The sequence below is a fragment of the Athene noctua genome, chromosome 1 (genome assembly GCF_965140245.1).
Source record: "Athene noctua chromosome 1, bAthNoc1.hap1.1, whole genome shotgun sequence".
Taxonomy (NCBI): domain Eukaryota; kingdom Metazoa; phylum Chordata; class Aves; order Strigiformes; family Strigidae; genus Athene; species Athene noctua.
Genome location: NC_134037.1, coordinates 262,892,939 through 262,909,196, shown reverse-complemented (window position 1 = coordinate 262,909,196; position 16,258 = coordinate 262,892,939). Strand labels below are relative to the sequence as shown.

Genomic DNA, 16,258 nt, shown 5'->3' with positions numbered 1-16,258 from the left:
AGGCATCCAGATGAAAGCAGTGAATTAAACCTCCAAACAAGAACATCAGCATTCCTAAAGAAATCCTGGTTTCCTACAAGGGAGGAAAATATTTTGACCCCCTCCCTCCTTCAAAGTATTTCAGTATTGCTCCCGTTTTGATTTTGTAGTGGAAGCTGGAATTACAAAGAATGTTTTAATTCAGATGTGTCCATATCAACTGTAGCTATCCATCTGTTAAACATTAGCTGTTGTACCTCCAAAGCATTCAGAAGTTTCTTACCTTTTGCTTACACATGCGTGTGCTTCCAGCGAGGTCAGACGGTGCCGCAGAGTTTGCTACTTGACGTAGCAGTTGGTGCAGCATGTCCTGGGCTGCTGCTTCAGCGATTGCCTTCGGTCACTGCTGTTGGCTTGCTGTTCTGGTCTAGCAGACAGCTTCTCTTGGCTGTTTCCTGACAGGGGAGTACTTAAACCTTTTGTCTTCAACAGACTGACCAGGGAGTGCCAAGCAGCTCTTCCAACAGATGTTTGGAGAGTGGCTGTACAGCTGCCAGCCTGGAGTACAACTAGCAGGTAGCAGATGGCACAACAGGAACCCAGGGTGGGCCAAAGACTCTGCTCACGATGTGGAATTGCTTGAAATTGAGCAACAATGGTGTTGGGCACATCAATGGGAGCAACCACCCCTGGCACAACAGAGACCTCAACCCAGACAGAGGATGCTGCGGTCCGGGCCTTGGGTACAACATGTGTGTGGTGCCTCTCACTGGGGCTGGGGTCAACAGTGGCCTCCCCCGGGGGAGATGGGTTCTGATAAAGAACATTGAATTGTTTGAGTGTGTCCAGAGAAGGGCAACGGAGCTGGGGCAGGGACAGGTCTGCTGGGGAGCGGCTGGGGGAACTGGGGGGGTTCAGTCTGGAGAAGAGGAGGCTGAGGGGAGACCTCCTGGCCCTCTGCAACTCCCTGCCAGGAGGGGGCAGAGAGGGGGGATGAGTCTCTGGAGCCAAGGCCCCAGCGCCAGGCCCCGAGGGAATGGCCTCAAGCTGCCCAGGGCAGGGTCAGGCTGGCTCTGAGGAAGGATTTCTGTGCAGAAGGGGCTGTTGGGCGTTGGAATGGGCTGCCCAGGGCAGGGGGGAGTCCCCGGGATCCCTGGAGGGGTTGAAGAGTAGAGTCGATGTGGTGCTGAGGGATCTGGTGTATTGGGAACTGTCAATGTTAGGTTAATGGTTGGGCTGGATGATCTTCGAGGTCTTTTCCAACCCAGAGCATTCTGTGAAAGCGCCAAGTTGCCACCAAGCAAAGGAGTGGTGGAAGGAAGTGAACAGACTGTGTGCCATCAGAGGCAGGTGATGGTCACTGGAGATTCCCTCCTACAAGAAAAGGAAGCATCTGTGTGCTGAGCTGGACATCTTGGGAGGTTTGATGTTTGCTGGGGAGTTAGATCCGGGATACTGCAGAAAAACTACAGAGGCTCAGGCAATATGGGGATTATTACCCCATGTGGGCACCTAGGATGCTACCAGAGGTGACCTTGAGTGTGTAAAGGGGGATGGCAGAACTCTGGGCACAAGTGTGAAGGGCAGGGGGGCCTTGGGGGTATTCTTAGTCCTTCCTGTGGAGGTGAAGGACTTGGGCAGGAGTGGACCCGTCCAACAGGTTAGCACCTGGCTGTGCAGCTGATGTTGCCGACAGGGCTTTGAATCTTATAAACATGAGAGCCTGGTTGAAACAAGGATGCTGAGGAGGGTGGGATCCATCTGACAACGTGGGGCACAAGCACCTTTACCAATAGCTAGACCTAGCGAGGAAGGCTGGAAATGAGGTCTGCTAAGGGAGAGTTACCATATCTTAAAGCAAATGGTCTGATGAAGAGGTGTCTGGGGGACAGTGTCCTGGAAGAGACTCTCCCCAGTAATACTGGGGATCTGTCACAGGTGCCTGTACATGAGCTTGTGTGGCCGGGAAACAAGCAGGAGGAATGAGCTTATTGGAAATACAGAGGTGTGGTAAGATGGTTCCCTCTGTCATCTCTGAAAGGTCGTAGCAATCAGGAGGGGTTCCTGTTGGCTGGAAAAATGCAGATGCCATACCCATTTTCAAAGAGGGAGGGTCTGGGAACAGCAGGCTGGTCAGCTTTACTTTAGGTCCTGGGAACGTTATGGAGCAAAACCTCCTAGAAGCGATTTCCAAGGCTTGTTTTTCAAGAAGCCATTTCCTGAAGGTACAGGAAGGTGTTTGGGAGCAGCCAGCGAGGATTTACCAAGGGCAAATGGTGCCTGATTGCCTTCTGGGAAAGCTGGCAATGTGGGCATGGTGACAGCTGTGTCTGCGGGACGTGTTGGCTTTAGGTGAGGCCTTTGACAGCCTCCTGTAAAACCTTTACAGCCACATCAGGGTTGTGTGGACTGATAAGTGGGTGGAAAATTGGCTGGACTTCCCAACTGTAAGTGGTGGAGAACAGTGCAAAGTCCAGTGGGCACCTGGGAATCCCTCAGAGGGCAATACTGGATCAAGACTGTTTAATAACTTTAATAACAACCTGAATGATGGGATGGAGCATGCTTTCAGCACGTTGATGAAGGGTATCAAATTGGGGGAGAACACTTGATGATAAGGCTGGAGGCAGGGCTCTGTTCAGAGCAACCTTGACAGATGGGTGACATGGGCTGGCAAGAACCTCGTGAAGGTCAACAAAGGCAAATGCCAAGTCCTGCCCCCGGGACACGCCGGCCTTGAGCAACAGGCCAGGCTGGGGCGGCCAGCTGGAAATTTCAATGCCCTCTTGTACATAAATATTTCAAGTGTGTGTAGTTCACGATCGGGGTTCCTCCCCTGTTGCTCATGTATTAGGATCTGTTTCCTTTGCTTAGAATAAATACATCTCATCACTGTAAAAGGCATTCTAGATCTGTTTGTCAGTTAAGGGAGGTAGGGAACTGATATTTAACACTGTATTTTAACTTGCTGCATGCAGGTTTTTGTTTATATTGCATAGGTAGATTGGGAGGGGGGGGAGCTAAGACTGTGTTCATGCAGGTGTATTCACTGTCAGGTGATTTTTAGGTGGTTCAGGAGTGATTTTTGTCTCTGAATGGGGCAAAAAGAGTGAACAAAGCCAGCTGTGTAATTCTACCTTGATACATTTGAGTTTTCTGGGGTTGCTCCCTCCTTTTTTCCTTTTTTTTTTTTTTTTTTTTTTTTTTAAACTAGAGCTGTCTGTTTTAATTATGATATCGGAAAGTTTTGGAATGAGTGTATACTTTCATCTTAAAAAGAAAACCAGTATAGTATTAGTTTGGACATCATTGCACACCAAGGGTGTGTGCTACCGGTGTACATTATAAGTAGAAGCTGCAAAGTCATAATTTTCCACTGGAATATGTTCTAGATGGAATGAATTATTCTTGAGCTATTTTTTGGGAAGCTGGAAATTTTGGGGTATTTCGTAATTCACTGATTCACCTCCGTGAGCGTTGGTGGATTGAGTCAGTTTAAAAGCAGTTGCAATGTGCTCTACGATTGTGAAGTAGATTTACTTCAGGAATTTTTGATGGGCTGAATTCATTTTTAAACTGAATTTTGAAATTGCCTTAATACCTCATAAAGTCAAAACAATGGAAAATCTATTCATACACCTTTTTTTCCATTCCTTTTCTCATTGTGTTGGGGCTTTACAGATCTACTCTTAATGATCTGCATCACTTAATGTGGGTTTCACTTTTTGTCAACTTGGGGAGATCTGCAGTTGGTCAAGCAAAGAGAATATGGTAATGACTTTGTTGTTTTGAATCTGCTAGGGCTACAGCAGCCTGTATTAAAAGGATTAAAAAAAGGTTTTGGAGAGTTACCATCACCATGCAGTGTGTGTATGTGTAAATTTTTTTTCTCCCCCTCCTTGCATCACCTTTCTGAAAGACAGCACTGAAAGTGTCAATGGTGTTGCTCTGTGTTCTGCTGATCTGGGAAATCCAGTGTCTCCGTAGAGCTGAGCATGTTATTTTCTCATTTGCTGCTCCTTGCTTTTGTTAGTGTAGCAGTTGGGGACTCTCTTAGGTCAAGGTCGGTTAAAACAGGTGCAATTCTTTAATCTCACAGTTTTGGATGTTTCGGGTGGGATACTTATTTGTACGTTTTCTGGTGCTTTGCACAGCTGTATAAATGGTAAGGATTTTTTTTCCTTTAAATTTCTAATCAATTTTTCTGAATGTCTATAGCCAAAAAATCATATTACCACAAACTGTTAGTGCTAGGTGAGTTGTACCAGTTTGCCAGTTATTACATCTGTTTTTTGACCATTATTTTGATCTTGCACGGCGACTCGTTCCAAGTGTGATTCAGACCCCTGCTTGGCTCATGGTTGAATTTCTCAGCCTTCAAATGGAAATACATTCACCTATGCAAATTTAGCTCCTTCTTTTATTCAAGAGATTTGTACACAAAGTGTCTGTTTACATTTTTGCGTAGCTCTCTAGATGTAGTTAAATTAGCTTTTTTAATACAGAGAGTTCGCATTCTGATTTTTGCAGTGTCGCTGTGTTTAACGGTTCTTACTGTGCAAGCTGTATTTTTCATCCTTAGATTTGTATGCCTGCATAATCTTGGCAAATATGACATTGTTTTATATAACTCAAATATATATTTTAACGTTAACGCACTGATTTCTTATGAAAGTGGGAGCTTTAAACATTCCCAGCCCAAGTGGACATCCATGTACCAGGTTGAGCCCGTCTGTTTCTCCTGTTTAGAGGAAGACTTCTTGAAGTATCCTTCCCTACTGGCCTGACTCCTTACTTCACATCTGTTACCTTAAATTGATATGGGTAATTTAAATACCCGTCAGTTGCTGGAATTTGTGTTTGGGAATTGGCAGTGACAGGGAGGGTTCAGCACCGGTAAGAGGAGTATTAGCAAAACAGGGGTGACAGTGAGTGTAGTTTACTTTCCCCTGCTCCATTACATTTCCACTGTTTCACAGAGCCCAAGGGAAAGTCCAATTGCATCATCTAATTTCTTTAATACTGCAGATCGCTGCGTTTCATCCAGATATATTTTGTCACATAAAGTCCTGTGAATTAAGACCAAAGAATTTCCTTCTTTAGGAAACAAAGCGGCCCGCTCAGCCTCGCAGTGCACCTTGGAGGGTGTTATCCTGGGTCAGAAGCCCGGTAAGGAGGAGATGTAAGTGGGTGAAGTCCCACTATGCAACAGGAAAATCTACACCCTCCTCCTCTTCAGATATTCTTACTAGTTTTTAGTCTGAAGGAGAAATCCTTTCCAACCCCCCATTTAGTCCGTATTGTCCTAACGACAATAGGAGCGACTGTTCTCTAACCCCACTACTCAGTTTTCGACCAGACTTGGCCAGTTGCTAACATTTCAAAGGAAGACAACCCTTCTCTGCAGAGCGTCTCTAGCTGTTTGTGCTTCGGAAAGAACATGCCTTCATAATCCCTCTGGGATTAGGCTCATTCTCGTCATAGGGAGCGTAAGCCACGGAAGGGGCTGTAGGCAGCAGCGTGTGAGGGAATGCAGTGGGTGGCTGGCATTGCCTCTCGATGTTAAATCATGTATGTTGAAACCATTGAAATAACTTTCCTGAGTGTGACTTTTCCTTCAGGCTTGCAGCAGACTTCCCTAGCAGCAAGCTCTTTAAAAGGCAGGCGCCTGGTCACACTCTGGATGTGTAATAAAATCGTGTTTCGTTTAAATGGCGGCTTCTTGTCCTGATGGTGAGCGTAATTTTATTTTTATTGGCTTTCTTTTTCTGGAGGCTTAAGTCAGGATTTTCCTGCAATAGAAGGATTGTGGCAAGTATAGTTAAAATGGAAAATGGTTATAGCTTGATGACACACACCAAATACCGTTGAATTTTTTTGTATTTATCCTTTTTCACCCTCTTTTTAAGCTGTCAAATACTTTAAATACTTTGGAATGATTTTTAGTTTGGCAAAGGGAATAAGCATATCGCATGAAGGATGTTTGCAGGATACAGATGATATTTAGGAGTCACTGTCCAGCAGCAAAAACTAAGATACTTTTCTGGGCATGCAATTCTGGTGTTTCTTGAATTTAATTAATGGTTAATTTGAGAAAAAGATGTAATAACAGATATAAATGCATCCTGGTTTAAAGAACCTGTAAATAACGTTGCTGCTTTCTTGCAGACCCACTACTTAATTTCTTAAAAACTTTTCAGTAACAGAGAACATTTCATTATCTTACAGAACCAAATGTCTCCTTATATGAACTTGAAATTCCATCTTGAATTACAGTAAGTTTAAGAATATCCCCGCTTTGCACATAAAATCAGGATCCACATACGAAACTTTCCAGGTTTCCCAAGTTATGAAACTATGATGCATTTATTAGTCAGACTTTTTTTTTTTTTTTCCCTCTGCTCAAAATAGTTTTCTCCTGGGAAATTTGTCTACTTCAGTCTCATATTTCGTCATGTTTTGTAATATATTTATGGTCGTCATAAAAGGATTCCATTATAAACTGTCCCGAGGTTAAAAACAGCTTTGTGTTTGACTAATCGAGAGAAATGCAGTCACAAAGTGACAGAGAACACCAGCTTCAAGGAATGCAGACGGCTGAGCCCTGCTGATCTTTCAGTACTTACCATTTTCTTCATTCACCAAAACGCAGATCAAACACAAATTTAAGTATTCGAATTACGTGCTGCCTTGCCAACTTTTTCGTAAAACCCCATTTAAAAGACAGAACAAAATTTAAAACTACTCTAAAATGTTTCTAATTTATGGAGGTGCTACTGTACAATACGCTTTTCTTCAGGCTGGAGCTTGCAGTTGTTCCAAGTCTGAGATTTCTGTCGGTTTTGCGAGTAAATTTGATTTGCATGGTATTTTGTAATTCTACACTAGGGCCACTTGAATGCTTTTGTTTTACTCCTCCAGTGTAAACCTTTTAATGTAGAAGGTTTTTAGGGGATATCTTAGGCTTCCAGCTTGTCACGATTGTTGTTTTGCAGTTAAGTTTAAGTGGAATTTGTTGAGGGGGGGGGAACTCATGATGAAGTATATGGCTCCATATCCAGGTTTTGTGTAAACTGAGTATCCTTAAAGTTTAGCTCTGATTATGTGTTTTCAGATAAGATTTTCTGAGAATTGGAAAATAACTGCCTTTGCCTGAAGCCTTCCCAGATTTACATTTCAAAGACAGAGCTGCTTGTTTTCTTTTACCTTTTCAATATTGATAACACATTTCAGTTATTCCTAGTAGTGATTTCTGCAGTTATGTACCCTTTTAAAAGGAAAGTAAGTTCTTTTAGAAGGATATTGTGGGTTTTAGATGTTTGCTAAGCCGACTGGGATATTGGACTTGGGAACAGGAGAGCCTAAAAAAAATTGTTTTGTAATATCAGATGAAATACCTCGAATGCTTTACAAAGTAGATTCATTTACAAGCATCTCGGACAACTTGACCTCTTCATATAGAGGTGTTTCCTATGGCACAGCCCTTTGTACCCACCTGAGCTACACGAGGGGGGGTTAGGAAGATGGGATGTCATTATTGGAGTTGGAATATGGCCAGATCTTCGGGGCTGTCACTAATCTGGAAAGAATTTTAAGCAATCGCGATGTGTTTAGACTTCTGTTTTACATCCCGTTGAGGAGACTGAGCCCGTAATGCCCTGTCAACGTGTGGATGCTCTTCATGGGGGAAATGGAGTAGACAGGAGTAGAAAGAGCCTGTTCAGAGCTCCTTTTGTTTGTGTTTATAGAGTTAACCTTATTATAGGATGTTTTTGAGGATTTTTTAATTAACGTGTTACCATAATTATTGTGCAACTAATTTAAATAGAATTAGATTATATATATATATTTTTTTTTGCTAATGACGTAGCCTTAAGCTTAATAGTTTATAGCTTGGAAGAAAATTTCCTCTGCTATGACTGTTCAAGGGCTAAAGAGGGAGTAGCTTAAGCTATAGAAGAAAGAGCCTTGACACATCTAGGTATTAGAACCTTCTTCCTTTTACAACAGTGATAGTGTTGAAACCCTCTATTTTAAAATACGTTGAGATGGTGCATCATGAGCCCCTGCATGAGAGTACAGTTCTGATGTTAATGTGGAAGGATGTGTTATGATTGGCACCGAGTTAAGTGGGTTTAATGGGATACAGCTACCTTAATAGGTAAATGGGGGTATTTCTGTGGGAGAGCATGGGTTTTAAAGAGAGGCTGATAGTCTTGCGACTACAACTATGAATATGATGTGTTCAGCTGCTGTTGAGGAAACATGATTTTTTTCTTAAATAAAAAGCCAAATAATTAGGAAGTCCATCTAGATGCATAAAGTTAAATTCTGTCCTGCGTTACCAAGTTCTTCCCTAGGCTATACCAGTGGAAAGCTGATGAGCCTTTAATTAAGTAAATGGTATTTACCCTGGTAGCCCTGGGAACGGAATTTGTCCAATAAAACTTGGAAATTTGAACATGACATATGTGAAGTCCACATGTGCTAGTTGCTAGGCTACTGATATACAGTTGTCAAACAATTTTGCTTTTTTGTTGCTCATTTAACTGTAAAGACTGTCCAGCAGTCAATAATTTTAAGTAAATTATTGCATTTATAGTGTTTTGCTGTATGTATTAATGGATTTTATTTTTTTTTTCCCTCTTCCAGAGCGTTCAGTCAGAAGAGAGCTGCAATTGAGAAAGAATATGCGCAGGTAGGTTCTGGAATTTTAATGTCTATGGCATTGTTCCCTTGAGGTAATTTATTCGTTAGCAAATTTTCTACATCGTGTGGGCTTTTTGTTCATCCTTTCCATCAGTTAGTTACTATGAAAATCCCTGTTGGAGTTCTGAATCAGACAGTTTGGCCTATGCAGGACTTAAGCACATTCTGTGTTTTCATGGACATTTTGACTTGAGGAAGTTCTTGGGTACAGAAGACATTTTTAACATTTTTAAAAAAAAATTTTTTATCAAGTCGATCAACTCTTCGAGGTTTTCTCAGAAGTTAGTGTGAAACCTGAGTAAAAAGTAAAATCAGGTCAATTAGAGGGAGAGGAAATGTGTTCTGGCATACGCAGTCCAAAATAAATTTACATTCACATTCTTCAGTAAGAGCAGCTTCCCATTCATGTGAAATAAAAGCGGACAGATTTGGCCTTGTGCTTGTGATAGGGAGTGGAATGAATTTTGATCTGTTTGCAAGAAAGGAGGGAGGATTGTGTGGTGGTTTTTTTTTTTTTTGTTTTGTTTTTTTTCCCCTCCCTTGTTCCAAAATTAGAAAGCACCTAATAAGGGGCAGCTGCCTGCTAATTTACAGTAAAGGCCCTTGGAGTAGAAATCCAAGTACTACAGATTAAAAATCCATTCATTGATTTTAAAAAAGATTAAAGGTAGAATAAAATATAAGTGAGGGAGCTTGTGGAGCTCAGTATATGGTAAATACAACTGGAGATGTGCCTGACGTTACAATTGTTGATGTTGGGGCAGTGACAGAAGTGAAATGTGAAAACACAAGCTGTCGCTAGGATGTTTCCAAATGGAGTTTGTAGGCTGTTGTGTTAAGCATCCTTTCAGTCATCAGTGCTGCATCACCCACAAGTATAGAGAGAACAAACCTTTTCTGTGGGCCAGACTTTACTGTCAGCTTATGAAAGAGGGTTTCTGTATCTGCCGATGTACACATTTTCTAGTCCTAGATTTCCTGCATGTGGTCTCAGTCCAAAACTCAGCTGAAAACACTTTGTAAATCAAATGAAATTTCTTCTGAATTTAATCCAGACGCTCACAGTTGTGCTGTACGGGTCTGCAGTTATTGGTGCTCCAGTTCTTTCATTGTACATGAATATACATTAGCATACACTGATTACATTGGCAGTTGCACTTAATTTGATTAAATATAGCAATTTTTCAATGACAGGATCGATATATGCCTCATGAAACTTCAAAGCGTGTATTCTTTAGTGATTTTTGTAATGACATGGTAGAGAATTTAAGATCAATTTTTAATACATTTATCCATTCTACACTGGGAATGGTTTTTCTATGCAGGGGCACTTACAGCAGTCGCCGCATTTAGAGAGTAGTCCTGATAAGTTGGAAAAATAATTACATTCTCAGATTCGGAAGGCTCAGTCTTAACAACTGAGGCTTTCAGATACTTGCATTTAAAACCCCCAACTTTCCAGCTATACAGCTGCATCATTTGAGATTCATTGAACGGCTGCTCATATGAATGAGGTCTTGTGGAATCGCTTCCTCGGGTTGCTGATAAGTGTACAGTTCAAGAACAATGTTGGATGTTTCTTCTTGGGCCTGTAAAAAGGATTTCTGTTTTTGAGATAGTGGTAAAATTTCACATAAAGCCTTTTGGTGAGAGCAATTGTTAGCAAAATAAGTGTGAAGTTTTATTCATCAACAGTGGGATATTCCACTTAAATCACCTTATAAAGAGAAGTGAAAATTCTCAGTAGTTGCTTTCTGAAGCAAGATTTCTAAACCTTTTTACAGATTCTGTCCATATGCCTTTTGTCACCTTAGGGAATTTAGAATATTCTAATTTAGGACTGTTTTTTGGCAATCTAGAGGAAAAAAAAAAAAAAAAAAAAGGAAGGATAGACAGTGAAAATAAGTTTCCCAGAACTGAATGCTTTGTTGGTTTAAAAAACTTGTATGCTGATGCACTGCACTTGGGTGCCAAGTTTCTATACACAGAGCGCTTTTGTTTGGAGAAGGAGAACCTGTATAAATGTGAGTGAAACACCACGGTACAGTGTTTATAATTTATCCCTAATTATATGGTAAGTGGCTTGAATGGATGTGATGTGTTACAGGATCTGTATGTAAATTGTCCTGCGTCTTACTTTATCAAGGGAGGGGTTTTTTACTGAATATTTTTACTGTATTCTACCTATTGCCACTGAAGTTTTCCAGGCTGTTTTTCTGCTTATTGTCTGTCTCCAGTGGGTTCTTGATTGGCTTTTCTAGGCTGTGCCATGGTATAAAGGGGAGAATTATTTGATGTATCAGCCCTACTACTGCAATTCTGCAGTCCTTTCTAGATCTGTTGTGAATACACACTAAGCCCTTTCACTTGTATTTTCATTACTGTATTATTTAATATACACTTAAAGGCTTACTTAATATTCAGAATTGAGAGTATAGACAGGCTCTCATTTCTCATTAACAGTATTCCTAGTAATAGCATTTAAATTGCAATTTTCTATTATTATTATTAGCTATTCTTCGTGATTAATAAGCTTGTGGAAATTAGTAGCTAAGAATACCCTTCTGTTAGGTGAAAGAACAACCTAGTGAATGTCTGCTTTTGCAGACCTGGTAAAAAACTGTTTAACATGTTAGGTAAAACAGGTAAAACGTTTCCATTTGTTTGAGATTGTAATTACATCTCTGCTGCACTTTTTATTATTATTCAACACTTTCGACTCGACAGCAGTCCCTCACAGTCTGTGTCGCGTGCTGGGAACACACAGATGACCTTCCTTGTCATGTTTTGTCATGCTTTGTTTTTTTGTTTGATATTTTGCTGTCATTGTTTCAGAGTAAAACGTGACTCTGGGCAATCAAGGGCGCATCTCTTTGGGTCTGCAAGTAACCTGAAAGAGCTGGAGCTGTGAAACGTGCTACTCCTTTCGGTGCATGCTAATTAGTTGCAAACTGTAGTGCCTCAACTGAAGGCATTGATAATGTAGGAAAAAAAAATGGTAGGAAACTCCATTCCGTGAGCTACGCTAGAGCTTTAAATTTGAACTGAGGTGCGAGTAGAAGCTTCTGTTCAGAATTTTTAAAAAAGGCACTAATTGTTATGATGATTGTTTTTTTTTTGAAATTTCTTCCCCTGTCTGTTTTTTCTGGAGGTCAGATTAACATTGAAGAGATGTGTGCGCTCAGTAAAAATATCTTATCTGTGATCTGGAGAGAGTGGACAGGTCACTTGGTGTTGATTGCTGCGTCTGTTGCAATGAGAAACTTAATACCTTTAAAACATTTTAAAGTACAGAGAGAATAATAAAACATTTTAAAATACGGAGAGAATAATAAGTAGCATCGTTTATATCCACACATTCCTGTTGGTGGCTAGGAGTGAAGTGCAAGGGCATCCTTTGGTGGTGGTTGTATCACTGACAATAATCAGGAGAGGAGCCTTAAAATAAGATGAAATGAATGCCAAAGACAAAAGCAGCCCGTCAGAGCAGCAGGAGCCAGAGGAGGTGGAGCGGCCAGAGGAGCAGGAAAGGCAAGAGGAAAGGTGGCTGTAAGCAGATAGATAATATGATTGCCTTTGCCAGCTTCTCACCCCGGGGGTGTCTTGCCAGACTTGATAAAACACTTATTTCAAGACATCAGACTATGTGAATACCTGTTTTCTAGAAAATGGCCATATTCCAACAGCCATTTTTGTGTATGTATAATGTGTGTCTACACGTTATATATATAAAACAAACAAATTATATATTGCACTTATTATATATTTTATATATCTAAATAATATTTATAGGCTGCAGTGCCCAAATAGTTGCTTTATTTTTTTTTTCAACTTACTGCATTGCTTTTCCATTGTTTAAAATCAGGAGATGGAAGCTGACTGTTTCTTCTACCATCTTCTGACAAGGATGCTAGGCTGCTTTATTAACATACAATGGCCTTTTAAATAATTTTACAGTGGATTAAAATTCTAAAGGGTAAAATCAGAGATTTCCTGCCATGTCTTACTAACTTGTGCTGTCGCTAATTTTCTTTGCTGTTCTTGACCATGTAGTACAATGCTTTGCAAAGGTTAACTGATTTATCCTTACACTGTGAAGGCTGGGAAGGTGGTATTATTTTCTTAATAAGGAACTGGAGAAATTTGAGGGAATTTTAGCCAGCATAATATGGGTCTTTTTGATAGAATAGGAGCTAGATCCCTGGTCTTTTTTTAAAAAAAAAATTTTTAAAAAACGGAAGCCTTTAGTAATTAATTCAAATTTTGCTTCAGCAATAGAATTCCAATCTTTTTTCTTCCTTTGCCTTGTAAAAAGCTTTGAGGTTTATAGATGAGGAGGCCTGTACAAGTGTTTGTAAAGTGCCTGTGCTGGCTTATTAGGAAGAGGTAAGGTGTGCTTTAGTAGATAGCAGACAACTTTACTGAAAATCAAATTGCTCCACTCGTAGTAAAAGTAGACTCTTTCAAGAAAGGAGAGTAAGGTGCTAGGTAAAGTACTTCTCTTTTGAAAATATAGTGCTTTATTGCAATGTGGAAGTATTAAATGTCAGAGCAGGAGGATGGCAAACACTACACAAGAGGAGCTTGGGGAAGGTGCTAGCGAGCTCTGTAAATAAAACCATTTCAACGTTGAATGCAAGTCACCTGGATTGATTCAGAAATCCCACGCGACAAAACAACTGCAGCTTGGCAAACACAACCTTACCACAGGTTTGGAATCAAGAAAAATTTCTGGGTGAAATGAAGTCTTCCATCTGACTCAGCAGTTAGCTATCCCCTGGGGCGTCAGTAAAAAAACAAAAAAACAAAAACAAAAAAAAAAAAAACCAAAAAAACCCCTTGAGGTGTCTGCCTTGAAAAATCCGACAAGCAACTTTCTATGAGTTCATTCCCTGCAGTCTGGACAGAATGAGGTGTTTTTGCAGCCCAAAGGATACAGAAGGTTACTGTACTGTGGCCTTACAGAGAGCAGGAAGAGTTTGTAGACTTTAAGGGTGGGTCCCTGACTTGGGGACAAACAAGAAGCAGCCCTAGGTTGACTGGTCAGTAGCCTGTTTTGGTTAACCCATGAACTTCAGTTATTTGTTTCTTCTTTTGAGGATGATATTAGATCTACTGCTGCAGTAAATCTCCCTCTAGAGTATTTCTGTAATTAAGATGTTTGTCTGGTTTACCTTTACAGCTGAAATCGATGGCTTTGGAAATCAAGCATTTGTATTTTAAAAATACCTGTAAAATTAGCTTTTGGTGGGGGTGGAGAAGATGTGTTTTTAAGATTTAGGCATACTTTATCTCTTAAGGAATTAAGAGCTTTGACTTCTGTACTCCAGATCATGCGAGGAGGGGTTTGGTTGATAATTAGCACACATACAGAAACTGTTTTTTTGGGGTTTTTTTGTTTTTTTGTTTTTCTCTCAGGCTTATCTTTTGAAGAAACTTGGCTACCGTTCTGCAGTTTCTCTTCAGAGAAACTTCCGCTTGTAGTAGATGAGTAGACTATGTGGAAATTTCCGTACTGGGCAGTGAGATGAATGGTTGCTATATCTGGATGTATTTGATAGCAGTTCATTTGAAGACAGCGAATTATTTTGAAATCTGTATTGTATTTTCAAACTTTCTGTAGGAAATATTAGGAGAAAATCAGTGAAATATTTTTCTATAAATGAACTCACTGTATTGGCTTTATCATTGCTGACTCTTTTGAAACAGACAAAAAATTCTAAAAAAAAAATCCCTTTAAATTTCTGAGTTTTCTTTATATAATCCTTCTCTTGAGATTTTCAGTATCTTTGCTGTTGTAGATCTCTTTAGAAAGCCACATCCAGCCTGGCTCATAGTGGCTGTGTGAAGTGATCCTGGAGGCTTGAGGTGGTCCATGTGCATTAGCCAAAATCATGTCGGTAGGTTTGAGGTAGCTTTATTTTACTTTATCAGTAGTATCGCATAGCATTTTAATAATCTTTCAGTGTCGTTGGTTGTTTTTTTTTTTTTTAACTGGATATGAAAATCCCATTTTTGTCCTCCATCGCTGGGGAATGTTCTCCTCCCAAGCCAGAGCTGTGGCCTCCCCGTCAGAGGCTGGGGGGAGACTTTCTGCCTGGCCTTTGTCCAGCTTCAGTCATTTCCCGTAGTGGCTCTGTGAATATGGCACCTCCTTGACTTAGGAGAGTTCATTTCCTACCTGTACAGAGATAACAGCTACTGAAATCTTATAATCCAAGGTCTGAATTGAATTTTCTATCTTTAGGAATTTCTATAGGAAACATCTTCAGACCCTCTGAAGCTTCATCTGTGACTTTTTCTTTTGGATGTTACTCCCTTAAGCCTTGTTGGCACAGCTACTTGGGGGACGGAGAAAAGCTGTATCCAAGAAACCTCTGGATCCAAATGCAAAAATGCCAGAGCCATTCAGGCCTATTCCTGCACTGAGTGATATTCCCTCATGGATACTTGAAGGGCTGTGAGGCTCCTCTGTTTCTCCCGCTTTGGAACCTTGCTCTGGTTGATCCCATCTTTCATAGGAAACCATGTCAGGCAGGTTGGCTTGTAAATATTCTGTGCTTCTTTCTGTAGACTTCTTCCTGCTTCAGGGATAAAAATGTTGAAGACTGAGCAGTTTTTTCTGGGAGAAAAGTGGGGGGAAAAAAAAGAAGTGAAAAAAAGGTATTTTCTTTTATTAATGCTAGGGAGGATGTAGAGCCTTCACAAGTCCCTGATGCTTTCTGGGAGGTGATGTCTTTGGTTGACATCCATGTCACCTCTGACACTTGAAGCACGGGTCTACCTGTAAGAGTTCTTGCTTTCTTCCTTCGAGCTCCAGCAGCCTTGCTCACGGTCATCTCTTCTTCCTGAAGTGCTTTGTGCCAGGCATGCTTGATGTGAACCTGAAGAACTGTGTGAGAACACCTTTCGATTCAACTTTCCTAGTTTACCAGTGACTCAAATTATTTTTCGGAATGTTTTGTCCTCTTGCTTAGTTACTTCCCTGCTGATTTTTGTGCTGTTTAGTTGATGGAAGCACAAAATAATAAGAGTCTTGGGCAGGTGCAAGGAAAACTCAACTGAAAGTGGCTTAAATTGATGATTCTTCTGATGGTTGCATTTTGAAGTCTTAGTTACTGGTATCTAGTGTTGCTTTTAATTTAAAACTTCATTAGATACCAAGACAAGGGCTTCATGAAAATGTGTTGCATCTACCTCATGAACGCATTACAGATTGGCAGTCTCTGCATACCAACCTATGACTCCATTTGCCGTGATACACCGACTTATGAATTAAGTGGAAAAAAATGGGGGGAAGTGTTCAAGAATGGTTCTTACGGAAATATTATCCATTTTATTTTTGCAAAAAGCAGAATCCAATTGATCCAAACACTTATTAAATAGTGTTGTCTTATAAGAGGAAGAGCATTTCCATGTGCGTTTATCTTGTCTTCTCATATTCCAGCACTTACAAAAATGAACATCAGTGGATCAACAGTTTTCTCTTTAAGATGTGAGTTTTATGGGCGTGTTGATAAAGTCTATTTCCTCATTAATGCCGCACATTCTCCATGGTACTAATGTGATG

General features: G+C 40.6%; 1 protein-coding gene across 3 annotated transcripts in view; it reads left to right on the top strand.

Moving 5' to 3' along the window:
* The window catches only part of FCHSD2 (FCH and double SH3 domains 2), a 167,228-nt gene that overhangs the window by 26,281 nt on the left and 124,689 nt on the right, over window positions 1-16,258 (top strand). For all 3 annotated transcript variants that reach the window (XM_074918894.1, XM_074918874.1, XM_074918884.1), the window contains exon 3: window positions 8,632-8,677. In XM_074918894.1, coding sequence (XP_074774995.1) covers window positions 8,632-8,677 — 46 coding nt within the window. The remainder of the gene's footprint in view (window positions 1-8,631; window positions 8,678-16,258) is intronic.